Genomic DNA, 27,616 nt, shown 5'->3' on the forward strand with positions numbered 1-27,616 from the left:
TGGCCAACAAAGAGGGTATAAATACAATATTTTTTGGCTAAAAAATGGAGGAGGGTTTATACACTAATTTGGGGAAAAAGGAGGCTGGAACTAAAAAGGGAAAAGAAGAGGAAATCAAGAGATTGAAGGATCAAAAAGGTACTCCATAGAATTTCTCACTCTAGATTTGATTTTCTCTCTCTAAATCTTTTTGTAGAAATGCTTCATTTTGCTGAGATTTGTGTTTGTATTTCGATAATGTTGAGCGAGAACTCTTAAACTAAGTTTATGGTAGATTTTAATATGTAGCTTGGATGTTGTGTTGGTTTATTACTTATATTCTATGGAACCATTGATGTTTACTCAAATATGAATTTATTGCCCATTTATTTGCTTGATCACCATTTAAATGTATTTAGGTACTTAGATTATACTTGAGAGTGTTAGTCCAATTTACACCTTGATTTGGGTAATGTGTATTCACTACACTTAGAAATGAATTCAAGTGTTTTGATGTGCAATTAGTGTAAACATACGCCTAGTTGACACATATAGTCTATTTTTAAAACTTTGGCTTAAAGAACTTAATTTAGTTGTTTCCTATAAACATATAGCAATTCAATTAAGTTAGGCAATTGTGTAATATCTAGACGGAGAATTATACATTCTTTAGGATTCTAGACTAGCATCAATTTCCATTAACATTAAACAATTAAGCAAACACAATTCCAAGTGAAATATTAAAAGATACCATAAGCCTAAACTATTTAACCGTTACTTCCACCACAATTTGTTATTTGCACTTCTTAGATTAGAATTAGTTAATTAGATTAATTTTTAATCAGTTTTCAAAATTTGGTGTGTGGATTTAATTAGCTTGTTTTAATTTTAGTAATTAGCAGTAGAATTAGAGACAATTCCTCGAGAGACTAACACTCTATTTACCACTTTATTACTTGTTGCGATTGTGTACACTTGCATGTAGTCTTTGTTTGTATTTTGCATTTAATTTTGAGTACATGTCACATCACACAAGCAAAGCTCACAACAAGTTTTTTGCATCATTGTCGAGGAGTTGCTTTTTTTATTCTTTTTGTAATATTAATACCAAGCAAGCTAATCTTAATTCAAGCTTTGATTTCTTTATTTTTAGGTATTTCTTGGCCAGTGTATGAGAAGAGTAAGGAGCTCGAAAATTGTCCCTTGTGATTCGGAAATTGAGAAGACTTTCTAGAGTCTTAAGCAAAATTCTCAAAACTCCAATCATTCCGATACAATGGCTGAGAATCAAGGTGAGCAGCAAATTCAAGGAAATATAGTGGATAACCAATCATTGAGGGACTATGCTGTTCCATTAGTCCAAGGACTTCATTCAAGCATTCGAAGGTTGGCAATTCAAGCCAACAATTTCTAGATTAAACCAACCATCATTCAAATGATCCAAATGTTTGTTGAATTTGGAGGCCTCCCAAATGATGATTCGAACGCACATATTTCAAATTTCTTAGAGATTTGTGACCCTTTAAGCATAATGGGGTTACTGATGATGCTATTTGGTTGAGGTTGTTTCCTTTCTCATTGTGAGATAAGGCTAAGGTTTCGTTGAATTCTTTTCCCATTGGCTCTATCGCAACTTGGGATGATTTTGCGCAGAAGATCTTGGCTAAGTTTTTCCCTTCGGTAAAGATGGAAAATATGAGGAATGATATTACATCCTTCACACAATTTGACTTTGAATCTCTGTATGAGGCTTGGGAGAGGTATGAGGACTTGCTTCGGAGATGCCCACATCATGGTCTACCCAAATGACTGTAAGTGCAAATATTTTATAATGGGCTGTTGAATCCAATTCGAACTACCATTGATGTAGCAATTGGTGGCGCTTTAATGGTTAAGTTGGTTGATGATGCTTATGATCTATTGGAGGAGATGGCCTCCAACAACTATTAGTGGCATTCTAAGAGGGCTTTGCCAAGGAGGGTAGCAGATGTTCACAAGCTAGATGCCATTAATGCTTTGACTACTCAAGTAGCCATTCTCACTAAGAAAATTGATTCTTTTGAAGTCCATTCATTACAGAGTCCCTTTTATTTCTTGTGATTATTGTGGTGAGGGACATTCAAGCAATTAATGTCATTTGAGTGTAAAGTTAGTGCAATTTATGGGGAACAAACAGCAAAGTAATCCATACTCAAACACATACAATCCTAGGTGGAGGAATGACCCCAACTTCTCTTAGAACAACAATTAGGGCCTTTCATTAGCTTCGAGACTAAATTTTCCTTTGGGTTTTGCATAGCAACCTATACCCCCAGTGCAAGAAAAAAAGTCGTCCATGGAAGAATTGCTCATGCAATATATAGCTAAGACAATTGCCCTTATTCATAGTTAGGCAGCTTCGTTGAAAAATCTTGAGACTCAAGTAAGGCAATTAGCCAATGCTGTCAATAATAGACCTCAAGGGACCCTACCGAGTAATATCTAACTTAATCCTATGAGGGAAGGCAAATAACCTTATATGGCAGTATTCCTTTGGAATGGGAAAGAGGTTGGCTATAATAGCAAGCAAGAAGAGTCACAAAAGAAGCCAATTGAAAATGAATCAAAAGTTGGAAAGTCAGAAAACAAGTGCAAGGGAAGGATGCACCGGCAACACACCTTCATTTTTCATTTCCTCAGTGCTTCCAGAAGTAAAAGTTGGATGCTCAATCTCAAAAATTTCTAGAGTATTTAAGAAGCTCCACATCAACATCCCTTTTGTTGAAGCTTTGGTGCAAATGCCTTTATTTGTTATGTTTTTAAAGGATATTTTGACTAAGAAAAAAAAGTTGGGTGAGTATAAGACAATGGCATTCATTGAAGAGTGTAGTGCTATTATTCAAAACAAGCTTCAACCAACGCTAAAGGATCCAAGGAGTTTTTCTATACCTTGTGCTATTGATGGTTCTAAATTTTTTAAAGCTTTGTGTGATCTGGGTGCTAGTGTGTCACTGATCCTTTTGTTTGCTACTAGGAAACTTGGACTTAAAGACATTCAACCTACTACAATCACCTTGCAATTAACAGACAGAACAATTCAACACCTGATTGGCATTATAGAGGATGTGTTGGTTAAATTGGGGCATCTCTACATCCCGGTGGATTTCCTTGTGCTTGAGATCGAAGAGGATGTGGACATTCTTGTGATCTTCGGACGACCATTCTTAGTGACTTCAGGCATAATCATTGATGTGAAGGAAGGCAAGATAACCTTTAAAGTTGGAGAGGAGGTAGTTGAGTTCAATATTTTCAATGCAATTAAGCATCTTGCCTCTTCAATTAGTTGCTTTAGAATGGATGTGGATGATGAGGACAAGGGTATGCTTATTTCTCCACCTATAAGTGATCAAGCACCATCATTTGGGTTAAATCTACCACCTCTATAGATCAAAACCAAGTAGTCACTTGAGTAGCATTGTTCACCACTTCTTAGTTGTCTGGATTATCATGTTAGATAGCAAGTGTCATTCAGTAATTCTAGCTTCAACCTTTTCCATGGAAACATAAGGCAAGATGGTTTGGTCCTTTTAAAGTGATCAAGATCTATCCATGTAGGATGATAGAGATAGAGAATGAGGCCACTAGAACGCTTATGGTCAATGGAATAAGCCTCAAGCTATATGTTGTGGATGAAGAAATGTAGAATGGGGCGAATCAATCAAGGTAATGAATATAAATAAGCGCTTTTTGGGAGGTAACCCAAGTTTTTGAAACTTTTAATCTTTTTATTTGAAGTTATTTTTTTTCTTTTCAGATTTTTCCATTAATGTGTTTTTGTTCTTTTACTTATTTAGATTTGTGTCACCTTAACAAATCTTCCCAACAACTTTGGACATAGTGAGTATGAAGAGGAAGATTAGAGGATCTTTGCTAACCAGGGGAGTATTCTTGACTTTTATATTTTTACTTTTTAACATTAAGGACAATGCTAGTTTTAAGTTTGGGGGAGAATTTAAAATTTTAAGCTTTGTTTGTTTTTAGTTATATGTCATATTTTAGTTTTCAAGTTGTTTTAGTTTACTTTTGTTTAAATTTTCAGCAAAGTTTATGAGAATGTTGTCTATGATTAGTTGCACCATTCATTTTGATTTACTTATCAAATGAAGAAAATTAGTTATCTTGTTGTCTTATGCTTTTCATAAGAGTGAATATTGTCTAACTATTATGTTGAACTTTGTTGTTAAGCATCATTGTAGAATGTGAATTTCCATCAAACTGAGCACATGTTTTATGCTTTGAATAATTGTGTATATTTAGAGAACGTTTATGCTAGAGTTAATTTTTGAAGAAAGTCATGAGTTATAGAATTTGTTTTAATTTCTCTCGAGGTGAAATCCGAGGCTACACTTAGTTAAGGAGATGACTTAGGTCCTCTTTAGATCATTTGAGCTTTTTGAGCCTACCATATATAATTATATCCTTAGTCACCGTTTTTTGTGCCAAATTTTTCCTTTTTTCATTAAACACTTAGTAAAGAGCCTTAACCTATAAATAAAATTCTCACTTTAACACCCATCAATCCTAAGTACATAGATTATTTTTAGGAGATGTATTGGGCTTAGTAATGGTGAAAAAGGTAGAGTCGTGAAGTTGATGTCAAAATTCAAAAAGTTGTACAGAACTCACCACACTACCTATCATAAAATGACATAAGTTTAGCATTGTTAAATTTTGAATGAAAGAAAACGAAAGAAAAGATGATAAAAAATGAAAAATCCAAAATAGAATAAAGTGTTTGATGAATAAAAAGGGAAGATGAATTGAAGAAAAAGGGTGTGATTAAAAGAAGTGAAAAGTAAAGCTCACCAGAGATCCTAGATTAATCATGTGCTTAGGGTGATCTGAGCTACATTTTATCCTTTATCATACCTTGACCTTAGCCACACATTACAAGCTAGATAAATTCCCAAGATATTTAATTAAGTGTTAGTCTACATTAGTGGAGAGAGAGATAGAGAGCAAATATATGAAACTCTTGACTAATTTGAACTTTTGCATGAGCATAAACATATCTAAATGACATAATTTTCACTACAAGAACCTATGCGCGCACACACACACACACACACACACATGCATGGGATTCCATTTGAAAAATGACCTTACAACCTATTGATATGTGAACTTGAATAATATTTGTGCTTTGCTTTGAGTTGAGGAAACATGATAGCTTATAAGGGATTAAAAGTGATCTTTGGATTGGTGCAACTATTGTGTAGTTCAATATTTTCACTGTTCACGTTTCTTTAAGTGTTTTTAATTTTTGCTTGAGAACAAGCAAAAGGTTAAGTTTGGGGTGATAACTCTTGTTTATAGAGTTATCTTGCATTCTTTTAAGCTTAAAAATGACTAATGCCTTCTTGTTTTTAATTAATTTAGGCCTTGTTGTTACATTTTTCTTAGTATTTACTTCATACATGCTTTAGTAGTTTAATTAAGTAATTTGAGATTATTTTCATATTATTAAGCCTTGTTTATACCTTCTATTGATTGTGTTGTATGTTGGCGAAGGTGCAAAAGAGCTTGGAACTCAAATTTGCAAAGGATCATGCACTTTTGCTTAAGTTGACCTTAGACCATGCTACAGTAATCAGAGCATACCTTGAGGTAAAGACCTCCAATTGACAAGATTCATGGACTTATGGAAAGTCAAGAGGAAGAGTTACAACTTTGATATTTAGCACTTCACCTAGTTGAGAAGGGATTAGGGTAAAAAATGTAGAGGAAGTCAATTGACTGCAGTAGATTGCATGCAGTGTGGACAGCAGCTTAGGTGCTTAGGTGCCCAGCGCTAAGCGCGTAGGCACTGAATGTCATGACCCAGAACTCCCTTCTAGCTCGTGACAACCGTCGCGATGTTCCGATAGGCACTCATCTCCCGAATACCATATCAAGACCTCGCAAGGTTTTAGTACCATTTTTCTTATCTCCCCTGTGAGTAATCATTGCCAAATACCACGTTCTAAAAGATTTTAAACTGTTTTCAACTTAAACAAATAAAATAATAATTTTTATCTCATAGGGGTATTTTGATCATTTATCCCAAAAATCTCAAAATCAGTTAAAAATATAGTATGTAAATGGAAAGTACATATTTCATAATCAAAATAATTTAGATGTCTAAAACATTCGTTTAAAATGGAATTATGACTATTAGAATAAAATAAAAATATTAAATAAAATATTCAATTTTCACATAAAATAATATTTTAAAAACACTGCATAAATAATTTTTTACAGCGTAAAAGTAAAATAAATTCATATATATTGTAATACAGATATTCGAAGTATAAAATTAAATTTACAGTGACACGTGGGCCCATGAACGACCAAAAGTATCTAGATAGATAAACCTACATATTTTGAGGATGCCAGTCCAATTGTAATCCTCGATGAAATGAGTTATCTACCGACTATCCTGAGCCTGAAATGGGTGGAAAGGAGGGTGGTGAAATTATAAAATCCCAATGAGTAAACAATTATCATTTAAAATATCTAAAGGCGAGTAAAAGAAGACTATTAAAACATTTTATCAAACTGTAATTTATCATGTTTCAACTTATTTCAACCAAATAAAATTAATTTATTTAAATCAAGTAATCAGTATGGCTTATGAACTTCTTAAAGCTTTGGCTCGTATCGAAATCATTATCATACTTAGTTATCAAGGATACCTTGATCGATGGTTATCCCAACCGAGTCCGCCAAGGTTGTTAAAAAGTTTTGAACACATAAATCATGTTTTTATTTTGAAAATATAGCCGTTCCTTGGCGTTAACGAAGTTCATCATCACGAGGTGGTTCGACGTGAAGTGAACTCTAAAACTGTTAGCCTCAAGAATTATCCATCTGCGCCTCTCATACTGAGGTAAGATATAACGGGGTTTACCATGCCCCTCTAATAGGCTGGCCCATGAAAACTCGTATACTGCAGTGGCTAGTTAAATAACCCATCATACAATAAAATTCATTCTAGCATGACATGACAATTATTGTAATTCACAACCTTTCAAGGCTAAATACACATTTCATATATTTCAACATAAATACCAATTCAGCCATTCATGCAAATATTATCATAAGCCATTTATTCAAATCATAAATCTACAACATTCTAATGGTCTCCAATTACTCTATTTTTCAAAACTAGTATTCAATTTTCCAAAAAAATTATAAAATCATTTCATAAAATCACAATTTCTCCCAAAACATAGCAATTTACCATTTAAACTCATTTTCATAAAATTCCACCAAAATCGATTAAAATCATACTCTAGATAATTAAAATGATGATAAGATTACTCACTATTTCGGGAGTCGAATTTCAAGTACTCCGACTATCGATCCTCAGGTACAATTTCTTTGCCTTTATCAGAGAACTCACCACCTTGACAAATTGCACAATTAAGAGGTTGACTACTTTGGTACTAAACCAAAATAAAATAATTTATACTACTAATGCATGATATAAAGAGCAAAATGTCTAAATTTTGCTTAAACACGGTGTTAGTCTATTTCGGTCTTTTAATCGATAAATTGATATACTCGTCCGTTTAAACTCCAAATTAATTTTTTTCAGTTTCTATGCCTCAATTGCACCCAAATTCACTTAATGTCCCTCAGTGTGGTGCAATTTATCAGTCTCGATAGCAAATTACAAAAATACCCCTAGTGGGTAAAACTTCATATTTTTACTCTGAAAATTCCCATTATTTTTCTAGGCTTATAATTCATCATTATTCATTATAATTCCTCAAATAAACATCAAGNATTATTTTTCTAGGCTCATAATTCATCATTATTCATCATAATTCCTCAAATAAACATCAAGATCAGCAGCCAATATTCCCCTAGAAAATTCGGCCAATAATGGTAATGGAGGAAAATGAATTCTTTTCTTGTTGTTTTGTTTCTAAATATGCTAAACTAACTAAAAACACTAACATAACTTAAAATCAAATTAATCTAACTTCATTCTCTCTCCATACCCATTTGGGCAGCCATGAATTCACCATGAAAACATGAAATCTAACCATGGAAAATAAGGAGAAATGCATGGGAAAGGTAGATCACAAGTCAAAATCAAGAAATTTTACCTTTAATTGCTTGATTCCTTGAAATCCACCAATTTTCCTTTAATTTTCCCACCTAGGTTTCTTGTTTTTCCTTTCCTCTCTTTGTCTTACCATCGCCGGCCACATGAAGAGAAAATGGGATAAATATGGGCTGATTTTTAATGAAAAATAATAAAATATTCTTACTTGACATGTGGCATGTTTCCATTGGTCCATTTTTAAAACTTTTAAAATTTTAATCCTTTTTATCTCCACCACACAATTAGTCAATGGTCAAAATGAGGATAAGGGATGACCATGTGCTGGACAAATGTCCTGGTGATGGAAAATTACTATTTTACCCTTGGGATGGCAAAATTACCATTTTACTTCTATGCTTCAAAAAAAATACCAAGAATAAATTTTTTTCACTTTTTAACCTCAAATCATACTCCAATACTAAAATCATACTCCAATAAGTCAAATGGGGCAAAAAAAATCTTTTCCAAAAATTTCCATTATGTCCCCAGGTGGCAAATGACCATTTCGCCCCTAGATAGTGAAAATTTTGGTTTGACTCCAAATTAATCCTCGAACTCCAAATCACCATATTAAACCATTCTGGGCCTTTAATATTCTTAATTTCATCTTAAATTCTCTATTTGATCTAGTTCGAGGTTAAATCAACTCAAGTGTACCGTTAGGTATAATACCGAGTTTTGTCTATTTTTAGGGACTTTCCTAGCATAATAACATGCTACTTAGCGTATATATGTCATGACATGTGTTTATAGGGTCGGGTTTGACACTGAAGGTGCTACCTAGCACCTTGAAAAGGCCAAGGACCTTGGGTGCCTAGGCGCCAACACATGACTTTGCACATTATTGGCCATTTGATTTTACATCAAATGGCCAATAAAGAGGGTATAAATACAATTTTTCTATTTTAGAAATGGATGAAAATTCAGACACTGATTTGGAGAAAAAGGAGGTTGGAACCAAAAAGGGAAAAGAAGAGGAAATCAAAAGATTGAGGTATTAAAAAGTTGCTTCAGAGAATTTCTCACTTTAGATTTGATTTTCTCTCTCTAACTCTTTTTGTAGAAATTCTTCATTTTGCTGAGATTTGTATTTATATTTTGAATATGTTGAGCTAAAACTCTTAATCAAGGTTCATGGTGGATTTTAATCCGTAGCTTGAATGTTGTGTTGGTTTATTACTTATTTTCTATGGAAACATTGATTTTTACTCAAATTTGAATTTATTGCCCATTTATTTGCTTGATCACCATTTAAATGTATTTGGGTACTTAAATGATACTTGAGAGTGTTAGTCTAAATTAGACCTTGATTTGGCTAATGTGTGTTCACTACACTTAAAAATGAATTTAAGTGTTTTGATGTGAAATTAGAGTAGACATACGCCTAGTTGCCACATATAGTCAATTTTTAGAACCTTGGCTTAAAAAACTTATGTTTCCTATAGACATATGGCGATTCAATTATCTTAGGCAATTGTGTAATATCTCGACGAAGAATTACAGAAGCTTTAGGATTCTGACTAGCATCAATTTCCATTAACATTAAATAATTAAGCAAACACAATTCCCAATGAAATCTTAAAAGATACGATAAGCCTAGACAATTTAACTGTTACTTTCACCACAATTTGTTATTTGTACTTTTTAGATTAGAATTAGTTAATTAAATTACGTTTTAATCGTTTTTCAAAATTTGGTGCTTGGATAAAATTAGCTTGTTTTAATTTTAGTAATTAGCAATAGAATTAGAAACAATTCCTTGAGGGACTGTCACTTTATTTACCACTTTATTACTTGTTGCGATCGTGTATACTTGCACGTAGTCTTTACTTGTATTTTGCATTTAATTTTGAGTACATTTCACATCACACAAGCAAAGCTCACAGCAGTGATTTGTTTTGTTTATGTTGTTGATTATTTTGGATTATTGTGTTAAAAAAATTGGTGATTTGTGTTGTTATTATATTGTTGATTATTTGGGTTATTGTTGCTTATTGTGTTTAAAAAAATTAATGATTTGTATTGTTTACGTCGTTGATTATGTTTGGTCATTTGTGCACTATTTTATTTTATCTGTGAACTTTACAAATTAATTTTTGGATCCATGACATTTTGGAAATGTTCCAAATTTATCCATTATATGAACAATTTGTTATGAAATATAATTTGAAAGAACAATTATAAGAGAAATATAAGAGAAAGTATTTAAAAGGAGTAACAAGATCTTATTCAAGTGTCTTTACAAATGAAGTGAAGGGCTTATTTATTGGCAAATAACCCCTTAACTAGATAGAATTTACAAGATAAAGATAATACTAAGGAATTAGATGGATTAAATCCTAATGTTAATCCAATCTATTTACATCCAAATCTAGATATAGATAACATAAATAGATATTCACAAAATATTCATAACACTATTAATAAAATATGACGTAATTTGTCGACTCTACGTCACATTGAAGCCCATTTATTGTATGTCCATGTCATATTAATCCCAACCATGTGGATGTCCATGTGGTAAAAATAAGTGGGCATGGACACTTGGATTTCCATATCATAGAAAAAGTGGACTCATTTGACTTTTTTAGTTGAAGTTTATACCATATGAACATCCATGCACCATTGAGGTGGCATATTCATTGATTTGAATGATGCTTGATAAAATAGATAAATTTGAAAATTTTTTAAATGATTGTACATTCAAAAATTAAGTTTTTAAAGTTATGGGCTAAAATGAAGATATTCCTAAAAATCACGAATGATTGGTATATTTTTACTTAGTATCCAAGGGAAAATACTTTTGGAGAAAAAGTTTGCAAATCGAACTGTTTGCATTGAAGTAACAACATAAAAAGTATATCAAATTTGAGATAACGAAAAAGAATTGGTAAATTTTTTTTTTCAGTATTAGCCATAGATTGATCTTTTTTTTTTTTATTTACAAATGTCGACAACAATTACTATTTGTGTAATTCTATATTAATTTTAAATAATTTGTTTATATTTTTAATATTAAAATGTAAAAAGTATAAAACTTTAAAAGTTTCACATGAAAATATACTAAAATGAAAATGTGTTTTCTCTTAATTTCCATGTCAAATTAAAAAGTGAACATAGACTCTTAAAGGTGAAGATAAATCATTACCCATCATTGGTATCTATTATCTAAGGTTTCTGTACATAGAAAAAATAAACGGTTGATATATAGCATATTTTATTTTGTTAACATTGGTTTAATTGTGTTATAAATTACAACTAACCATATAAAATTGTACCTAATTAATTGATATAAAAATATTTATCTTATAAAAAATTGACATGTATTTCTCAATTAAAAAAGAGTAGAAATAGGAGTAGTAGGCTAGTGGATTTTTCTTTTTTTCACTCTCTATGAGATGCAATATTGGAGGATCTTTTATTTATGGGGATTATTCTTTTGTGTAATCTTTTCTTGTTAACCTTTTTTTTTTACTTGCACTCTAAGGAAGTCTAAGATTAGAATACTTGCTTTTCTATTATTTACTTTACTTGCACTCCAAGCAAGCTTTGTGTATGTATATGTCTTCATCTTGTTAATGAAGAGTAGATGTCTTTTTACTCTTAATTGAGACATTTTATTTTTCATGGTATTATAGCAAGTTACGAAACCCTAATTTTTTTTAAATGGCAGGAGATGATGTGAACAATGACAAAGGCAAGAGTACTACAGAATTGGTGGTGAGTGTGAGTGCTAATCAAAGCAAGGTCATTGATGCCGCTTCTCCATACTACTTGCATTCGTCTGATCATCTAGGCCTGATTTTTGTGACAACACTTCATAGTGAAAGTGGAGATAATTATTTCACGTGGAGGCATAGTTCTATGAACATGCTATAATCCAAAAATAAAGTAGGTTTTATGGATGGAACGATAAAAAAACTAGATGTTGATTCTTTAGATTTACAGTCATGGATACAATGCACTGCAGTGGTTCTTTCATGGCTTACAAATGCACTTGCTAAAGAGCTTCAAGTTAGTGCTGCTCATGTCGAAACTACAAGAGAAATATGGGTAGACTTGGAAGAAAAATTTACTCAAGGAATTGTGCCAAGAGTCTACGAGTTGAAGCACACCATAGCTCTTTTTACAACAAGAGAAATCCTCGATCTCGTGCTATTAGGGTAAATTAATAACCATTTAGGGTGAGATATAAGGTCTTTATTTAGGTCTCGTTGTGCAAATGTGCATGTATCTATGGTGTGGCAAAAAGGATGCAATCTATGCATGAAGAAGAAAAGATTTTTGATTTTTTTATGGGACTTGATGAAGTATATTCAACTGTGCGATCACAAATATTAAGTGTTGACCCATTGCCAAATCTCAGAAGAGTTTATGCCATTCCAACACAAGAAGAGAAGTAATGTTTGGTCACTACAACTCATGCACCCATCACTGAAGTTACTGCCTTATTAACTAAAGAAAGTGAATTGCAACAAAAGAAGAATGATGATGGGAGGTGTAGCTAATTTCCATTTTGTATCCACTATGGGAAGACAAACCATAATAAAGAATATTGTTACAAGGTGATTGGCTGTCCAGATTGGCATAAGCCTAAAAAAAGGAATTGTAAAAGAACTAATGGTGATTAATTCCGTTCCTAAGAAAATCAATGGGACAGCGATACTACAACAAACATGTCTTCAGGAATTGCTTGTGTTGCCACTATGGATGGAGTTGGATCGCCAATCCCAAGTTTGACTTTTGTGCAGCATCAGTAGCTACTAGCTTTACTAGGTAGTCATGGATCATCAACAAGTAACCCATCTGCAAACATGGTAGCTTTTAATTTTATCGATAAGAAATATGATGAATGGGTTGTAGATTCAAGAGCCACAAATCATATAACCCACAATATAGACTATTTATCAACGTGGTATTTTGACCTGATATACCACTAATATAAATTCCCTCCAGTGAAACACTTTATGTTCATGCTTTGGGCCAAGTTGCTCTTAGAAAAAGATTAATCCTTGAGCAAGCCTTGGAAGACCCTAATTCTTATTTCAATTTATTGTTTATTAGTAAATCGACACATGATTTACATTGTACAGTAACTTTTTGATTGAATTTTTTATGATTCAAGACTTACCTTCAAGGAAACTGATTAGAATGGGTAGAGAGTGAAAAGATCTTTATTATTTGGAGCCGATGAGAAGGGAGATGGCATTGATAGCCAGCGATTCAATTAATGCAAGTTTATGGCATCAATGCTTACGACATCTACCAGTAAATCACATTCCTCTAATTCCTAATTTATCTATTTCTTTTTATTACAAGAAGACTTTGTTTTGTGATGCTTGTTGTAAGGCAAAACAAACACAATTATCTTTTCCTATTAGTACAAATAAGACTATGCATGCCTTTGACTTAGTATACTGTGATATTTGAGGCCTGTACAAAACAAAATCATCTTCTAGATCTTACAGTTTTTTAACCATAGTGGATGATTTTAGTCAAGTAACATGGGTGTTCCTCATGAAATACAAGTCAGAAACCAAAACGTATCTACTGTAATTTTTTAATTGGGTTTATACAAAGTTTAACTTGCGAGTTAAAATTTTACGGATAGACAATTGCTTAGAATTTACTCATGATGACTTAATGACTCATTCTTTTTATCATGGCATGAAACGTCAATCTAGTTGTACAGACACACCACAAGAAAATGAAGTTGTTGAGCGAAAGCATAAGCATCCTCTAGAAGTTGCACGAGCATTATGATTTCGAGCTCATCTTTTTATTTCGTTTTGGAGTGAATGTGGTCTTACTACTGCATACTTTATCGACCACATGCCACTCATTATTTTACAAAATTAAACTCCATATGAGGTTTTACTTGGAAAGAGTCCCACATATGATCCTTTGATAAGCTTTGGATGTCTTTGTTATGGGCATATAAATAGCAAGCCGCGTGACAAGTTTGTTCCACACGCTAAATCGGGTGTTTTTGTTGGGTATCCTAGTGGGCAAAAAGGATACAAAATTTATGATCTTGAAAGTAAGAAGATTTATGTTTTGTGGGATGTTCATTTTTTAGAAGACATTTTTCCATTTATAGATTCTTTAGTAGCAAAATCTATATAGTCAATTAATTTGGGTCAGACTGCTAAATTGGACAATTCATTCAACCATGCAGTGCCTAATGTCACTCAGCTTGGGCTTAGTTAGTCATCTACGGGCATCAACCCAACAACCAGTACAATTAGGCTTGTGTCTCATAATAACAAGCCTGTAATAGATGAACACAAGTCACCAGTTGTTACACATGAGTCTACTACGACTAAGTCCACCTCATTCACCAATCCACATAAGTCTTTTCCACCTGCTAGTGATGGGTTTGAGTCAATTAGATTCTGTTTGTCAACCATAGTCGCCTTCTCATTTGACCTAATTGGTTATTACTTTGGCAATGAGTCCGAAAATATTATTTTAAAAGCTCCTCTTATTTTAGGCAAACGATAATGACAAGTTTCACGTTCCTTATCTAGTTATGATTATATTTTACTGCCTTCTCTTGCTCCTTCAAGCATCATGTTGCTCCTATCTCCTCATTTGGCTAACTCAATGGTACATCCTCTCTCACAATTTATTTCTAACTATAAATTTTCTCCCAATCACATTGGTTTTTTATCGACCATCTCATCCACCGATGAGCTGAAATCATTTTTTCAAGCAATCAAACGTGCAAATTGGAGGGAAGCCATGGCAAAGGAAATTTTCATTTTGGAGGCAAATTATACTTGGACTTTGCAACTCTTACCCCGTTGGTAAACAGGCTATCGATTCAAAATGGGTTTACAAAGTCAAATATCAACCAGATGGAAGTATTGAGTGTTATAAGGCATGACTTGCTGCTAAAGGTTACATTCAAATTAAAGGTGTTGATTTTCATGAGACATTTGTTCCCATTGCCAAATTAGTCACCGTACGTTGTTTGTTGGCACTTGTTTCGATTAAGCACTAGGAATTGCATCAACTGGATGTTGATAACACCTTTTTACTTGGTGACTTGCAAGAAGAAGTCTACATGAAGTTCCCACAAGGGTTTGCTAAATAAAGGGAGAAGCGGTTTATGGATTATGAAAATCTATATATGGACTCCGCCAAGCATCTTGAAATGGGTATCACAACTTTACAACTTCTCTTCTAGCCATTGGTTTTCGACAATCAGATGCAGATCACTTTTTGTTCACCCTCTCTTGTATGGGAAGGTCTTTTATTGCAATTCTCATATATGTTGATGATGTCATCATCATGGGAACAGATTCTGATCACATTTCTAAGTTGAAACTTTATTTGGATGCAAAATTTCACATCAAGGATCTTGGCAAACTCAAGTATTTTCTTGGAATTAAAGTGACACATTCTCCAGTAGGTATTGCATTAAGCCAACTTAAGTATGTACTTGATATCTTAATCGATAGTGGTCTCATAATTTGCAATCTGGCCAACTTTCCCATAGAGCAATAGCTTAAACTTTCACTCAACTCTAGTGAAATTTGCATTAATCTAAGCACTATCGTTGCCTAATAAATTGTTTACTTAATCTCACCATCACCCATCAAGATATCAGCTATGCAGTGTATATTCTTAGCCAATTTATGCATGCCCCACGACAACCACATCTTGATGCATCTCATAGGGTGTTGCGTTATCTTAAAGGAACCTCAAGACAAGGTATTTTGCTTCTTTTGAATGGTTCATTGTTTTTGCGAGCATATTATGATGCAGATTAGGTAGGATGTCCAACGACATGAAGATCTACTACTAGCTATATTATCTTTTTTGGGTCTTCTCTCATCTCATGGCGATCCAAGAAATAAATGGTGGTTTCTCTTTCTTCCACTAAAGCTAAATATGGAGCCATGGCCACCACCATTAGTGAGATCATTTGGTTGATACGACTATTATGAGATCTTAGAGTGACACACACTGCACTGATTCCCTTGTTTTGTGACAATCAAGCTATTATTCACATCGTAGCCAATCCAGTCTTCCATGAACGAACGAAGCACATAGAAATAAATTGCCATTTCATCTGGTAGCACGTTCAGTCGTAAACTATTGTTACTCGGATTATTTCTTCATAGAACCAATTGGCTGAAATATTTACTAAAGCATTTGGGTATGATCAATTTCATAAATTGTTGGTCAAGTTGGGTATTTCTACTATTCATGCTCCAACTTGAGGGGGAGCATTGAAGGATCTTTTTTTTTTGGGGATTATTCTTTTGTGTAATCTTTCCTTGTTAACCTTTTTCTTTACTTGCACTTCAAGAAAGTCTAGGATTAGAATACTTCCTTTTGTATTATTTATTTTATCTGCACTCCGAGCGAGCCTTGTATATATATATATATATATATGTATATATATGTCTTCATTTTATTAATGAAGGGTAAAGTTTTTCTAATTCCATTCTTTTAGGACATTTTATTTTTCATGCAAAACATGTGCTTGAATTAGCATGTAGGCAATCAATTTTTTCCTTTTTTTTTTTTTGTGTTTGGGTAAAAGGATAATGTTATATAATTGTTCTGACACATTTTGTACAATTTTTTGGGCAAAAATCAAAAGGGAAGAGGATATGAATTGATATTAAAAACAAAGGAAAGCATGATGCAGCATTATTAAGTTGGGATCACCTTCAATTAGAGACCAGATTGCTGGATGCTAGTAGGTGAAGTACTGAATATTATTATGAGAATTGTTATAGGAGCAGCCTCTTACAACCATTCCATCTCCTCGGACTAAAAATTCTGAAACCATGTCCTTGATCATCCTTTGTTAATGATATTATGTTTAGGGCTATAAAAACCATTGTTAGCATCTACATTTTGTATTGAATCAATGAAATTATAATCATGGAAAGGAAGCAGCCTTAATCAACCCTAAATCTCTCTTCTTCTGTTGAAAAATTTACTTCAAGTGTTCCAACTTGTGCCCAATTCCAAGGATTTTGGTTCCCCCCCTCCAATTGTTCCAAGAATAATATCCTTTTAGAAACATTTCCAAGCTCTTGACGATGATATCACTGTTGTCAGCAAGCCCAAAGCTGGTACGACGTGGTTGAAAGCACTCGTATTATCAATCGCCAATCGCAATCGTTATACTCTCTCCAACAGCCCCCTGAACTCTTTGAACCCTCATGAACTAGTATGCTTTTTAGTGCTGAGGCTGTACAAGCAAGATTCGAATCCTAATCTCACTACCATTCCATCCCCAAGGCTCCTTGCCACACACTTTCTTTTTCAAGTTTTGGCAGATTCCATCAAACATTCTAGTTGTCGAATTGTTTATGTGATTCGCAATCTGTTGGACGTCATTGTCTGTCTTTGGCACTTTCGTAGAACTATGCAAAAGTCGGGAGATTGGCCATTGGAAGAATGTCTTGAATTATTTTGTAAAGTTGAGGAAGGGTTCGGACCCTTTTGGGATCATGTCTTGGGATACTAGAAGGAAAGCTTGGAGAATCCAAGGAAAATGTTATTTCTAAAGTATGAAGAGCTAAAGCAAGACGTAATATTTCAAGTAAAGCGATTGGTAGAATTCTTAGTCTTTCCTTTCTAGGTGGAATAAGAGGAAACAGGGCTTGTTAAACAAATAACTGATTTTTGTAGCTTTAGCAATTTGAAGGATTTGGAGGTGAACAAAACTAGGAAAATGCCGTGGGATAAAGCACCTAGCAACAAGGTCTATTTCAGGACAGATAATGTGGGTGATTATGTTAATTATCTCAATCCTTCTACGGTGCAACGTTTTAGTAATATTTTGGAAGAAAAACTGACAAAATCTGGTCTTACCTTCAAATTTTCTTAATAATGTTTGATTGCTTGTTTCCTAAGGTCCTATATCTATGTTGGTGTACTGGCCTTGCACATCAATTCACTTGTTCTGTTATCTAATAAAATTTTATTACTTAGATTGAGAAATATAGTTGGCTGAATACCCAAATAAGCTACCGAACTATATTAAGAAAGTTAATTTAACCCTTATCCTTTTATTGCATTCAAATAAGTCTCTAAATTTTTATTTTGAGTCAAATAAGCTCTTTTCACTAATTGTTGACTAACTTCCGTTAGTCAACAATACAGTTAACAATTTTTGATGCCACGTCATCTGCCACGTGACATGTTAACTTGTCATTTTCAACAAATCTTTTGAATGATTCAACAATAAAATGTGATATTAGTTCTTAAATCGATCATGTAGTGCGGATTATTTTGCTAGTATCCGATGAGTCTAGTGTTACACAAAAATATGTCACTTTGAAATTAAAATATTTTGAAATTTTAATCATATCTTTTTGGATATGTATAGAGGAAAACATTATTATTTTATGATTAAGTTTTGTGGTTTTGGTAATCCATCATTGTCACCAAGCTATCTGGCCTCGTAATTGAAGATGGCCCCAACTCAATAATGCTTTTGTCGTGCAGCATTATGCTTTCTTTCGTCGCTATCAATTTTTTCCTCTTCTTTTTTGCAATTTTATCAAAAATAACGACAACCCAAGGATGTGACTAGTATCCTACTTTCACCAAAATATGTAATAAAAAAAAGTAATGAGCACAATTAAAAGAGTAATCGAAGGTAAATAATTGAACAACCTTCTTCTGATAAAAAAGGTTATACACAAAATAAATAGTACATCAAAATCGTTGCTTTGCTTGCGTTTTTCTTTTTTCTTTTTTTATGAAAAGCTACTCTTCTTTTCCTTGGCTGGTGGCAATAAAACCCCATAGCTGGCGAGCTGCAACATAAAAAAAAAAAAAAAAACCTTGTTTAAACACCTTGAAATTATGGAAGGAGAGCAGTCCCATGAAAACCATCCTCCCTCTATGGTTGCTGAAGGAGACGACCACCATATTATCACCAAAAAACAAGGTCCAACATTCTGCCAATTCCAAGGGTTTTGGTGCCGCTCGAGTTTTGTTCCAAACATAATATCCTTTCAAAAACATTTCCAAGCTCTTGACGATGATATCATTGTAGCCAGCAAGCCTAAAGCTGGCACAACTTGGCTGAAAGCACTTGTTTTCACCATCGTCAACCGCGCTCGTTTTTCGCTCTCCAACAGCCCCTTGAACTTAACAAACCCTCATAAGCTTATTCCACATTTGGAGATTACAGTGTATGGTCAAGATCATATTCCTGATCTTACTAGTATTCCATCCCCAAGGTTGTTCGCCACCCATCTTCCTTTTGCAGTTTTAGCAGAATCATCAATCAAACAAGCAAAAAGTCGAATTGTCTATGTAACTCGCAATCCTTTAGATATCATCGTTTCTTTTTGGCACTTCATTCGAGGCATAGAATGTCCGGATTGGCCATTGGAGGAATGTTTTGAGATGTTTTGTCGAGGGGAGGAGGGGAGGAGGGGTTTGGGCCCTTTTGGGATCATGCCTTGGGATATTGGAAGGAGAGCTCGGAGAAACCACACAAAGTACTGTTTCTCAAGTACGAGCACTTGAAAGAAAACCCAATACAGCAAATAAAGAGGATCGCAGAGTTTATAGGCTTTCCTTTCTCTGTTGAGGAGGAAAGAGCAGGGGCCATTGAAGAAATAAAAACGTTTTGTAGCTTCAGCAATATGAAGGATTTGGTGGGCAACATGACTGGAACGATGGGAAGGTTGCATATCCAACCTAAGGAACTTTTTAGGAAAGGTGAGGTAGGTGACCACATCAATTATCTTAGTCCATCAGCAATTGAACGTTTCTGTAAAATTGTTGAAGAAAAACTAAGTGGGTCTGGGTTGGCGTATGATTTGCCTTGTTAGGTTCTTTGATCACATTATAAATTGTAGTTGAAGCTATTAGTAAGCATGATCGTCATCTCCATTCATAGGCTGGTTGTTGGTAATTTCCTTCTAGTTGGTACCTTTTCATGCTTTTTACTTTCTGTGTTATCTAGTTTATATTCTTCCATTAGTGGCCGCAACGTCTGAACACGCTTTGGCTACATATGCCAATACCAAGTGTTTGATTTTGGTCAATCTTTTATTACCAGGATCAATTATTGAAGTATGTAGAGTCGGTTGCTGATTCAACCAACCCGTTCAATGAAAGATTATGTTTTATTTGAAAGCAAGTTAATTTTGATTATAAAATAAGTATCAATTATGACAAATACCTGACAAAAGTATGTCTTAGACTCAATGGTTTGGCTATTTCTTAAAGGTTACAAAAGTAAAGTCCCAATTATATCCATTACGTGAAAGATTAAATATTAAATAAAAAAACTGTTATCAAATAGATTTCCGGGTATTTAATAAACGAGCCACCACAAAGATGATTTTCAAGGTAGATACTTAGATTGTTGCAACATGTGAGTTTGAGAATTCAATCACTTAATTACAGAATAGTTATCATCAATGTTTTTTTTTTTTTTGTCTATGCATGATTAATCACTTAATTGAATCTATCTTTTCGAATGAAATCATAAACTTTACTTAAGTTCATTGAGAAAGATAAGTTCCAATCTATGAAATAAAATTGATTTTGGAAGTATGATTACATGCAAAGAAAGTATTAGCATATTTGTAAATCCAGTTCAAGAAACGATACCAATCGATCATGTGTTAAAATATTTTAACCTTGACAAATATTTATAGAATTTTATAATTAGTTCTATTTCCTTATCACCATTTACTCTTTTTACCAAGAATGTCAAAATTGTCTCCCAAATGAGCTTAGATTGTTACAAACCTCAAGCTATCCAAGTATCCCAACCTCTAATGGTAATCCAAAAAATAATTTTTTTAAAAAAACTAGATTAAGTAAAAAATTTTAAGGAAAGAAAAATGGAAACAAGGAATGAATGAAAAATTTAATCCAAACCTCTTACAAAAATTAATGCGACCCTAAAGTGTCTTCAATCAAAAAAGTGATTTTTTAAAAATATTTTTGAAGTGAGAAGATTCTTCTTAATTTTCGCCAACACTATTAAGATAATGTAGAAAAATTTTTTAATATTAAAATAATAAGTATAAAAAAGAAAAAAATTAAATTATAATAAAAGAAATAAAATTAAATATGTAATCAATAAATATTTGTTTTTCGTGCGTGATTGTACTCCCAAAACCATTTATGTTTCATAAATAGGAATTTATCCTTTTCACTGAACTTAAGAAACAAAATAAATAGTTGAATTTCACGTATGTCATCCATAGTAATGAATCTGTAAAAAATAATAAAAATTGAGTGAAGAGGACGACTTGCTCTGCGATAAAATAAAATAGCCAGGTCACAGCCAGCGACCATGGCCATCAATAAAGAAAGGCTTTGCTTCTAAACTTTAAATCGATAGTAGTACTGTATGGCCATTAAATACGATGGTTAAGCCAACAACCGCATCTAAAGGTACACTGGTATAGGCATATGTTTCATAAAGCCAACAAACACTTGGTGTAAGCATATGTAGCCAAAGCCTCTTCAGTTGCAGCCATTAATGAAAAAGCATGTATTGGCGCAAATGAGGTTTAGATGGAATTCAAAGAACAGATAAAATTGACTTTAAGATGAGTTTTTTAATAAACACTATCTTTAAAACTTATTCCACCTCCACCGCTCTATATGCACAAAGGGAATTATGCAAATAGCATTAGGGATACAATGAAGCTAACGTCTAACTTTGTCTTTGCACTGTACAAGAGTAGATTGCGACATACACCCAAAGGTTTGCAAAGTTGTTTGGCCTTAGAACTTACTTTTTACAGCAACTAGATTATAAGTAATTTGGATTCCTTTGATAGATGATGGGAGCTTAAATGTTTATGTTTAATTTCAGAGCATAACACTTGTATTGCTCTCGATTTTGTGCTAATATTTTATTTGTGTTTTTTTTTTTTTGCATCAAAATGATTGGCAACAAGTCCTTTATATGGGCTTGCAAGTGTCTCTTCTTTAAGGACACAATCCTTTCATCAAGGTACAACTTTGTCTGAAAGACATCTTTACATTTTGTAAAACACAACTTTTGAATAAAGATATTGTTTCAATAATCACCTTATGAAAGGATAACCATTTATTCCATAAAACATAATCTTTGAGCTATAACTTGAAATGATAATTTTTCATATTTAAACTTTTGAGCTATGATGTTTTTTTTCAATTTGTCTCATAACCATTGGATGTCATTTTACTAAGAGATATAGCCATTCACATTAAAAACCTACCTACAATCCAATAGCAACACTATATCACTTTATGTGACATAACCTTTTCAATTTGTCTCATAAACATTGGATGTGATTTTACCAAGAGATATAGCCATTCACATTAAAAATGTGCCTGTAATCTAATAGCCACTCTATATCACTTTATGTAACATAACCTTTGAGTTAAGATAGCTTTTCATTATGTGACATAACCTTTGAGTTTGCAAATACACCAACAATCCTCCATAATTTTCAAAATTTTCAAATACCAATAACTTTGGAAATCATGTGCATAAATGAAGGTATTTTGCATATTTGAACCTTCACTTAGTGAATGTGGTTGGTTCTAGTCTGAATTGAGTGATTGACCAAGCATTTAACCAACAATTCTTCATTTGACTAGTCGGGCACTGAACACACACAAGCTTCCTTGCTCACTTTGCACCTAGTTTTGCCAACACTTTTTATGGCTTTGTGTTTTGCATCCATTCATGAGTGTTGTCAGAGTTGAGCCTTTAACTTCTAGAAGCAACCATGCTTCCACTCACATAAGTAGCCCCATCGAAAGTACCCAGTAATTATAGTACTTCAACATATACATGTCATAAGTTTATTAAGAACTTTTGTTCAAACTTACCTTATACATTATGGGAACAAAACATTATACACCTTGGGATGGAAAATATAAATTAGTACTTGCAATCATCCATGTGGTAGAATGGTTAGTACCTAAGACTTGCAGGCTTACCACAAACGTTGAGGTGAGCTCCCACCATTGAAGATTTAGTTGATAGGCTTGAAACCCATCCATCTTGAGGTCTTTATTACCAAGTCATTTTTTAGACCTTTAGTAAACGGATACGGTAAATTTTCACAAGACCTTACATAACTTATAGTGACTATGCCATCATTAATTATTTGTCTTGCAATACTATGTCAAAGGCCAATATATCGACTCTTTCCATTATATGCTTGATTATATGCCTTTGATACCACTGCTTCATTGTCATAATGTATCAAGATTGGTGTCATTGGTTTAGGCCATAATAAAATTTCATGGAGTAAATCTCTTAACCATTCTTCTTCTTGGCCAACAGATGTTAGGCTATAAATTTAGCTACCATGGTGGAGTTCGCTTAACAAGATTATTTCTTAGAATCCCAAGAAACAACACCCCCACTTATAAAAACCCAAACAATCGTAGAAGTATGATCTGCTCAATTTGAGTTCTAACTAACATCTATGTACCTTTCTAAAACTGAAGGAAAATTTAAATAACAAATGCCATAATTCATTGTACTTTTTAAGTACCTTAGAACTCTATGAACAGCATACCAATGTTCTTTACTTGGATTACTTGTAAACTAGCTTAGCATCCGAACTGCAAAAGCAATGTCCGACCTTGTACACACCATCCTATACATTAGACATCCAATCACCTTTACATATTCATTTTGTGCTATTGACATGTCTTTGTTGGGTACTAGCCTTAGATTATAATCATAAGGTGTAGACATTAGCGTACAATTTGACTTACCATACTTCATTACAATCTTTTCAATGTAATAAGATTGAGACAATGTTAGGCCATTATTATCTCTCATTATTCTTATACCAAGAAGCACATCTTCCACACCTATATCTTTCATGTCAAAATTCCTTAACAAGAACCTTTTCATGTCCATTACTTGTTCCAAATCAATACCAAAGATTAACATGCCATCCATATATAGATAAATGATGACACCTCTACCATTATGGAACTTATTATAGACACATTTGTAAGATTGACTGATCTTGTAGCCGTTAGCTAGCACAACTTCATCAAACTTTTGATGCCATTGTTTAGGCGCTAGTTTTAATCCATTCAAGGACTTTACAAGCTTACATACTTTCCTTTCTTGACTAGAAAAGACAAACACTTCAGGTTGTTCCATATACACCTCTTCATCTAATTCACCATTTTGGAATGCCATTTGAACATCCATATTGTGAATTACCATTTTATGTGTATATGCGAATGCTATAAGCACTCTAATTGTATCTATTCTTGCTACCGGTGCATATCTATCAAAATAATCAACACATTCCTTTTGTTTAAAGCCTTTAGCCACTAGCTTCATTTTAAACTTATCTATGGTTCCATCGACTTTCATTTTCTTTTTGAAAATCCATTTACAGCCTATTGACTTGGAACCCTGAGGGAGGTTTACCAACTTTCAAGTTTTAATTCCCATCATCGAGTCCATCTCATCCTGTTTTGCTTTTCTCCAAAATGAAGCATCTTGAGACCTCATTGTCTCCTCATAAGTTTGAGGTTCACCATTACCTTTTATGTTAAAGCAATAAGGTAAGTATTCACATGTTTCTTTTCTTGTACTTTTTGCTAGGTACATGAAGAAATCAAATCCATATGTGTTTGCTTTTCTAATTCTTTTACTTCTTCAAAGCTTAATAGTTTCTTCACAATTTTTGAAAGTTTATCACTTTTTGTTACTAGTTATTTGGGTCTTCGAATTGAATTGAACGTTGTTTCATCAAAGATAGCGTCTCTTTATTTCATGACTATATTAATGGATTATGAATCATTGGGCTTTATCACCATGAAACGATATGTTTTACTATGTTCAGCATATCCTATAAATATAAATTCAATTCCTTTTTCACCCACTCTCCTCTTTTTTGGTTCCAGAACTCTTACTATGGCTCGACATATCCAAACTCTTAAATAATTAAGGTTTGGCTTTCTTTCTTTCCCTAGCTCATAAAGAATAGTTTTACTCCTTTTGTTTGGAATTCTATTTAGTATATGGCAAACCGTTAATAAGGCTTTGCACCAAAATCTTTTTCCTAAACTTGAATTAGAAAGCAGTACTTAATTTTTATTATTAATAAAATAATTACAAGGCAGCTAGGCCTTACGGGAATTTTCAGCATAAAAAAAAACTTGAATTAGAAAGCAAAGCATTGACCATTTCCATAAGAACTTGATTCTTACATTCCGTTACATCATTTTCTTCTGACGTACATGGAGTGGTAATCTCATGAATAATACCAATGGACTCAAAATACTTGGGATCATAATTTTCACCTCCTCTATCACTTCATAAACATTTGATAATCAATTCATAATACAACTTAATTTCATTTTTATAAATTTAAATTTCTCCATTACTTCATCTTTAGCATACAATAAGTAAACATAATAGTATCTTGAGAAGTCATCTATAAATGTTATGAAGTATTTCTTTCCACCAATATATGGAGTACTATGCATGTCACAAACATCAGAATGTATTAATGCAAGCAATTTGGAGGTTCTTTCAACTTTAGGAAATAAGCTTCTTGTAATTTTAGTAACCATGCATGTCTTGCACATATAATTATTTACATCAATATTGGGTATTATCTTTAATTTAGCAATATCATGCATTCTTTTATAATGAACATGACCTAATCTATTATGCCATAAATTAGACAAAGTTGCTTTACTATCATGAACATTAAATAAGACATTAATATAAGTAGAATTAGTAATATTCTTATTAATATTAAGTTTGAACATGTTTTCACAAAAATATCCACTTCCCACATATTATCCACCTTTTGTAAGGATAAACTTATCTGCTTCAAAAACTAATTTGAAGTCATACTTATTCAACAAACCACCAGACAAAAGATTCTTCTAACTTCTGGTACACATAGACATTGCTTAGTACAAGTATTTTTCTAAAAGTAAACATGAGTTTCACGGTGCCTTTTCCTTTCACTTGTGTAGTGGAGGAATTTCCCATGTACAACACGGTTCCATCATTGTCTGCTTCCAAAGTCTTGAAAAAACTCTTGTCCTTGCATACATGATTAGTTGCACTAGTGTTAACCCACCATGCTCCATCATCTTGGAGAAAATTGACCTTGAAAACCGTAGCAACAAACCTGTTATTGTTCACACCTTGTGTCTTGTACTTCAAAAGTCTACATTCTGTCTTAAATTGTCCAAAACATGGACCCTTTTTGTTTCTTTTGATCTTATGACTTTTGTTATTTATATCAATGGAATGTTTTCTTTTATTGTATAAAATTGGCTTGTTTGATGATTTGTGTTCCATTATATGGACCTTTGAAGTCTCAAGATTCTTTCCATTCGAATCCTTTTCTTTTCATCTTGCTTGACTTTTTCTTGATTGCAATAATCTTCTTCTATTTGAGGATGATTACCAAGGTCCTTGAGAGACATATCTTTTTTCTTATGTTTTACAGTTATCTTAGTATCTCTCCATCAAAGGGGAAGTTTATCAATTATAGAAGACACCACAATAGCTTTGTCTATTTTAAGATTATATTGTCTAAAGTTATTAAGTATGCATTCAAGCTCATAAAATTGATCCATAACAAAATGATCACATATGCATGTGAAAATACTTTTTTCCAACCGATATGCGTTTATTATGCATATCACACACAATACATTCATATTAAGTAAGGAAAGAATACTTATCTTATAATCCAATGTAGAACCATTTTTCCATAAATAAATCTGGTCCATAGATTTTTCTTTGTTAACATCAAACTGATCTAACTTTTTCCAACGAATAAAGTTTCCTCTCTCGACACGGTCTAGCTTGGCAATGTTGGTAGCCATCTTTTTTAGTGAAGTCATTTTAAATTCCAATTCCACAAAAAAATAAGTCTTAAAATTGTTGGTACAAATGAGGTTTAGATGGAATTCAAAGAATCGAAAAAATTGACTTTAAGGTGAACCTTTTAATAGATGCTATTTTTAAGACTTATTTTGCCCCCACCACTCGGTATGTAAAAAGGGAATTATGCGAATAGCTTTAGAGATACAATGAAGCCAACGCCTAACTTCGTCTTTGCACATTACAAGAGTAGATTGTTAGATACACCCGGAGGTTTGCAAAGTTGTTCGGCCTTAGAGCTTACTTTCTATAACAAGTAGATTATAAAGAATTTGAATTCCTTTAATAGATGATTGGAACTTAAGTGTTTATACTTAATTTCAGAACATAACACTTTTATTGCTCTTGATTTTTTTGCTAATATTTTATTTGTTTTTGGTGTATCAAAATGGTTGGCAACAAGTCCTTTATATAGGCTTGCAAGTGTCTCTTCTTCAAGGACACAACCCTTTCATCAAGGCACTATTTTGTCTAAAAGACATCTTTACATTTTGCAAGACAACTTTTGGATAACGATATTGTTTCAATAATCATCTTATGAAAGGACAACCATTCATTCCATAAAACATAATCTTTAAGCTATAATTTGAAATGATAACTTT

General features: G+C 33.0%; 1 protein-coding gene and 2 pseudogenes across 1 annotated transcript; all 3 read left to right on the forward strand.

Moving 5' to 3' along the window:
* LOC108663640 lies at positions 2,826-3,404 on the forward strand. The gene has a single exon (XM_018128872.1). It carries the CDS (start codon positions 2,826-2,828, stop codon positions 3,402-3,404), a length of 579 nt encoding a protein of 192 aa, XP_017984361.1.
* Positions 11,780-17,972, forward strand: LOC108663641 (annotated as a pseudogene).
* LOC18587079 lies at positions 18,814-20,242 on the forward strand (annotated as a pseudogene).

The sequence above is a fragment of the Theobroma cacao genome, chromosome 10 (assembly GCF_000208745.1).
Source record: "Theobroma cacao cultivar B97-61/B2 chromosome 10, Criollo_cocoa_genome_V2, whole genome shotgun sequence".
In the NCBI taxonomy this organism is placed as follows: domain Eukaryota; kingdom Viridiplantae; phylum Streptophyta; class Magnoliopsida; order Malvales; family Malvaceae; genus Theobroma; species Theobroma cacao.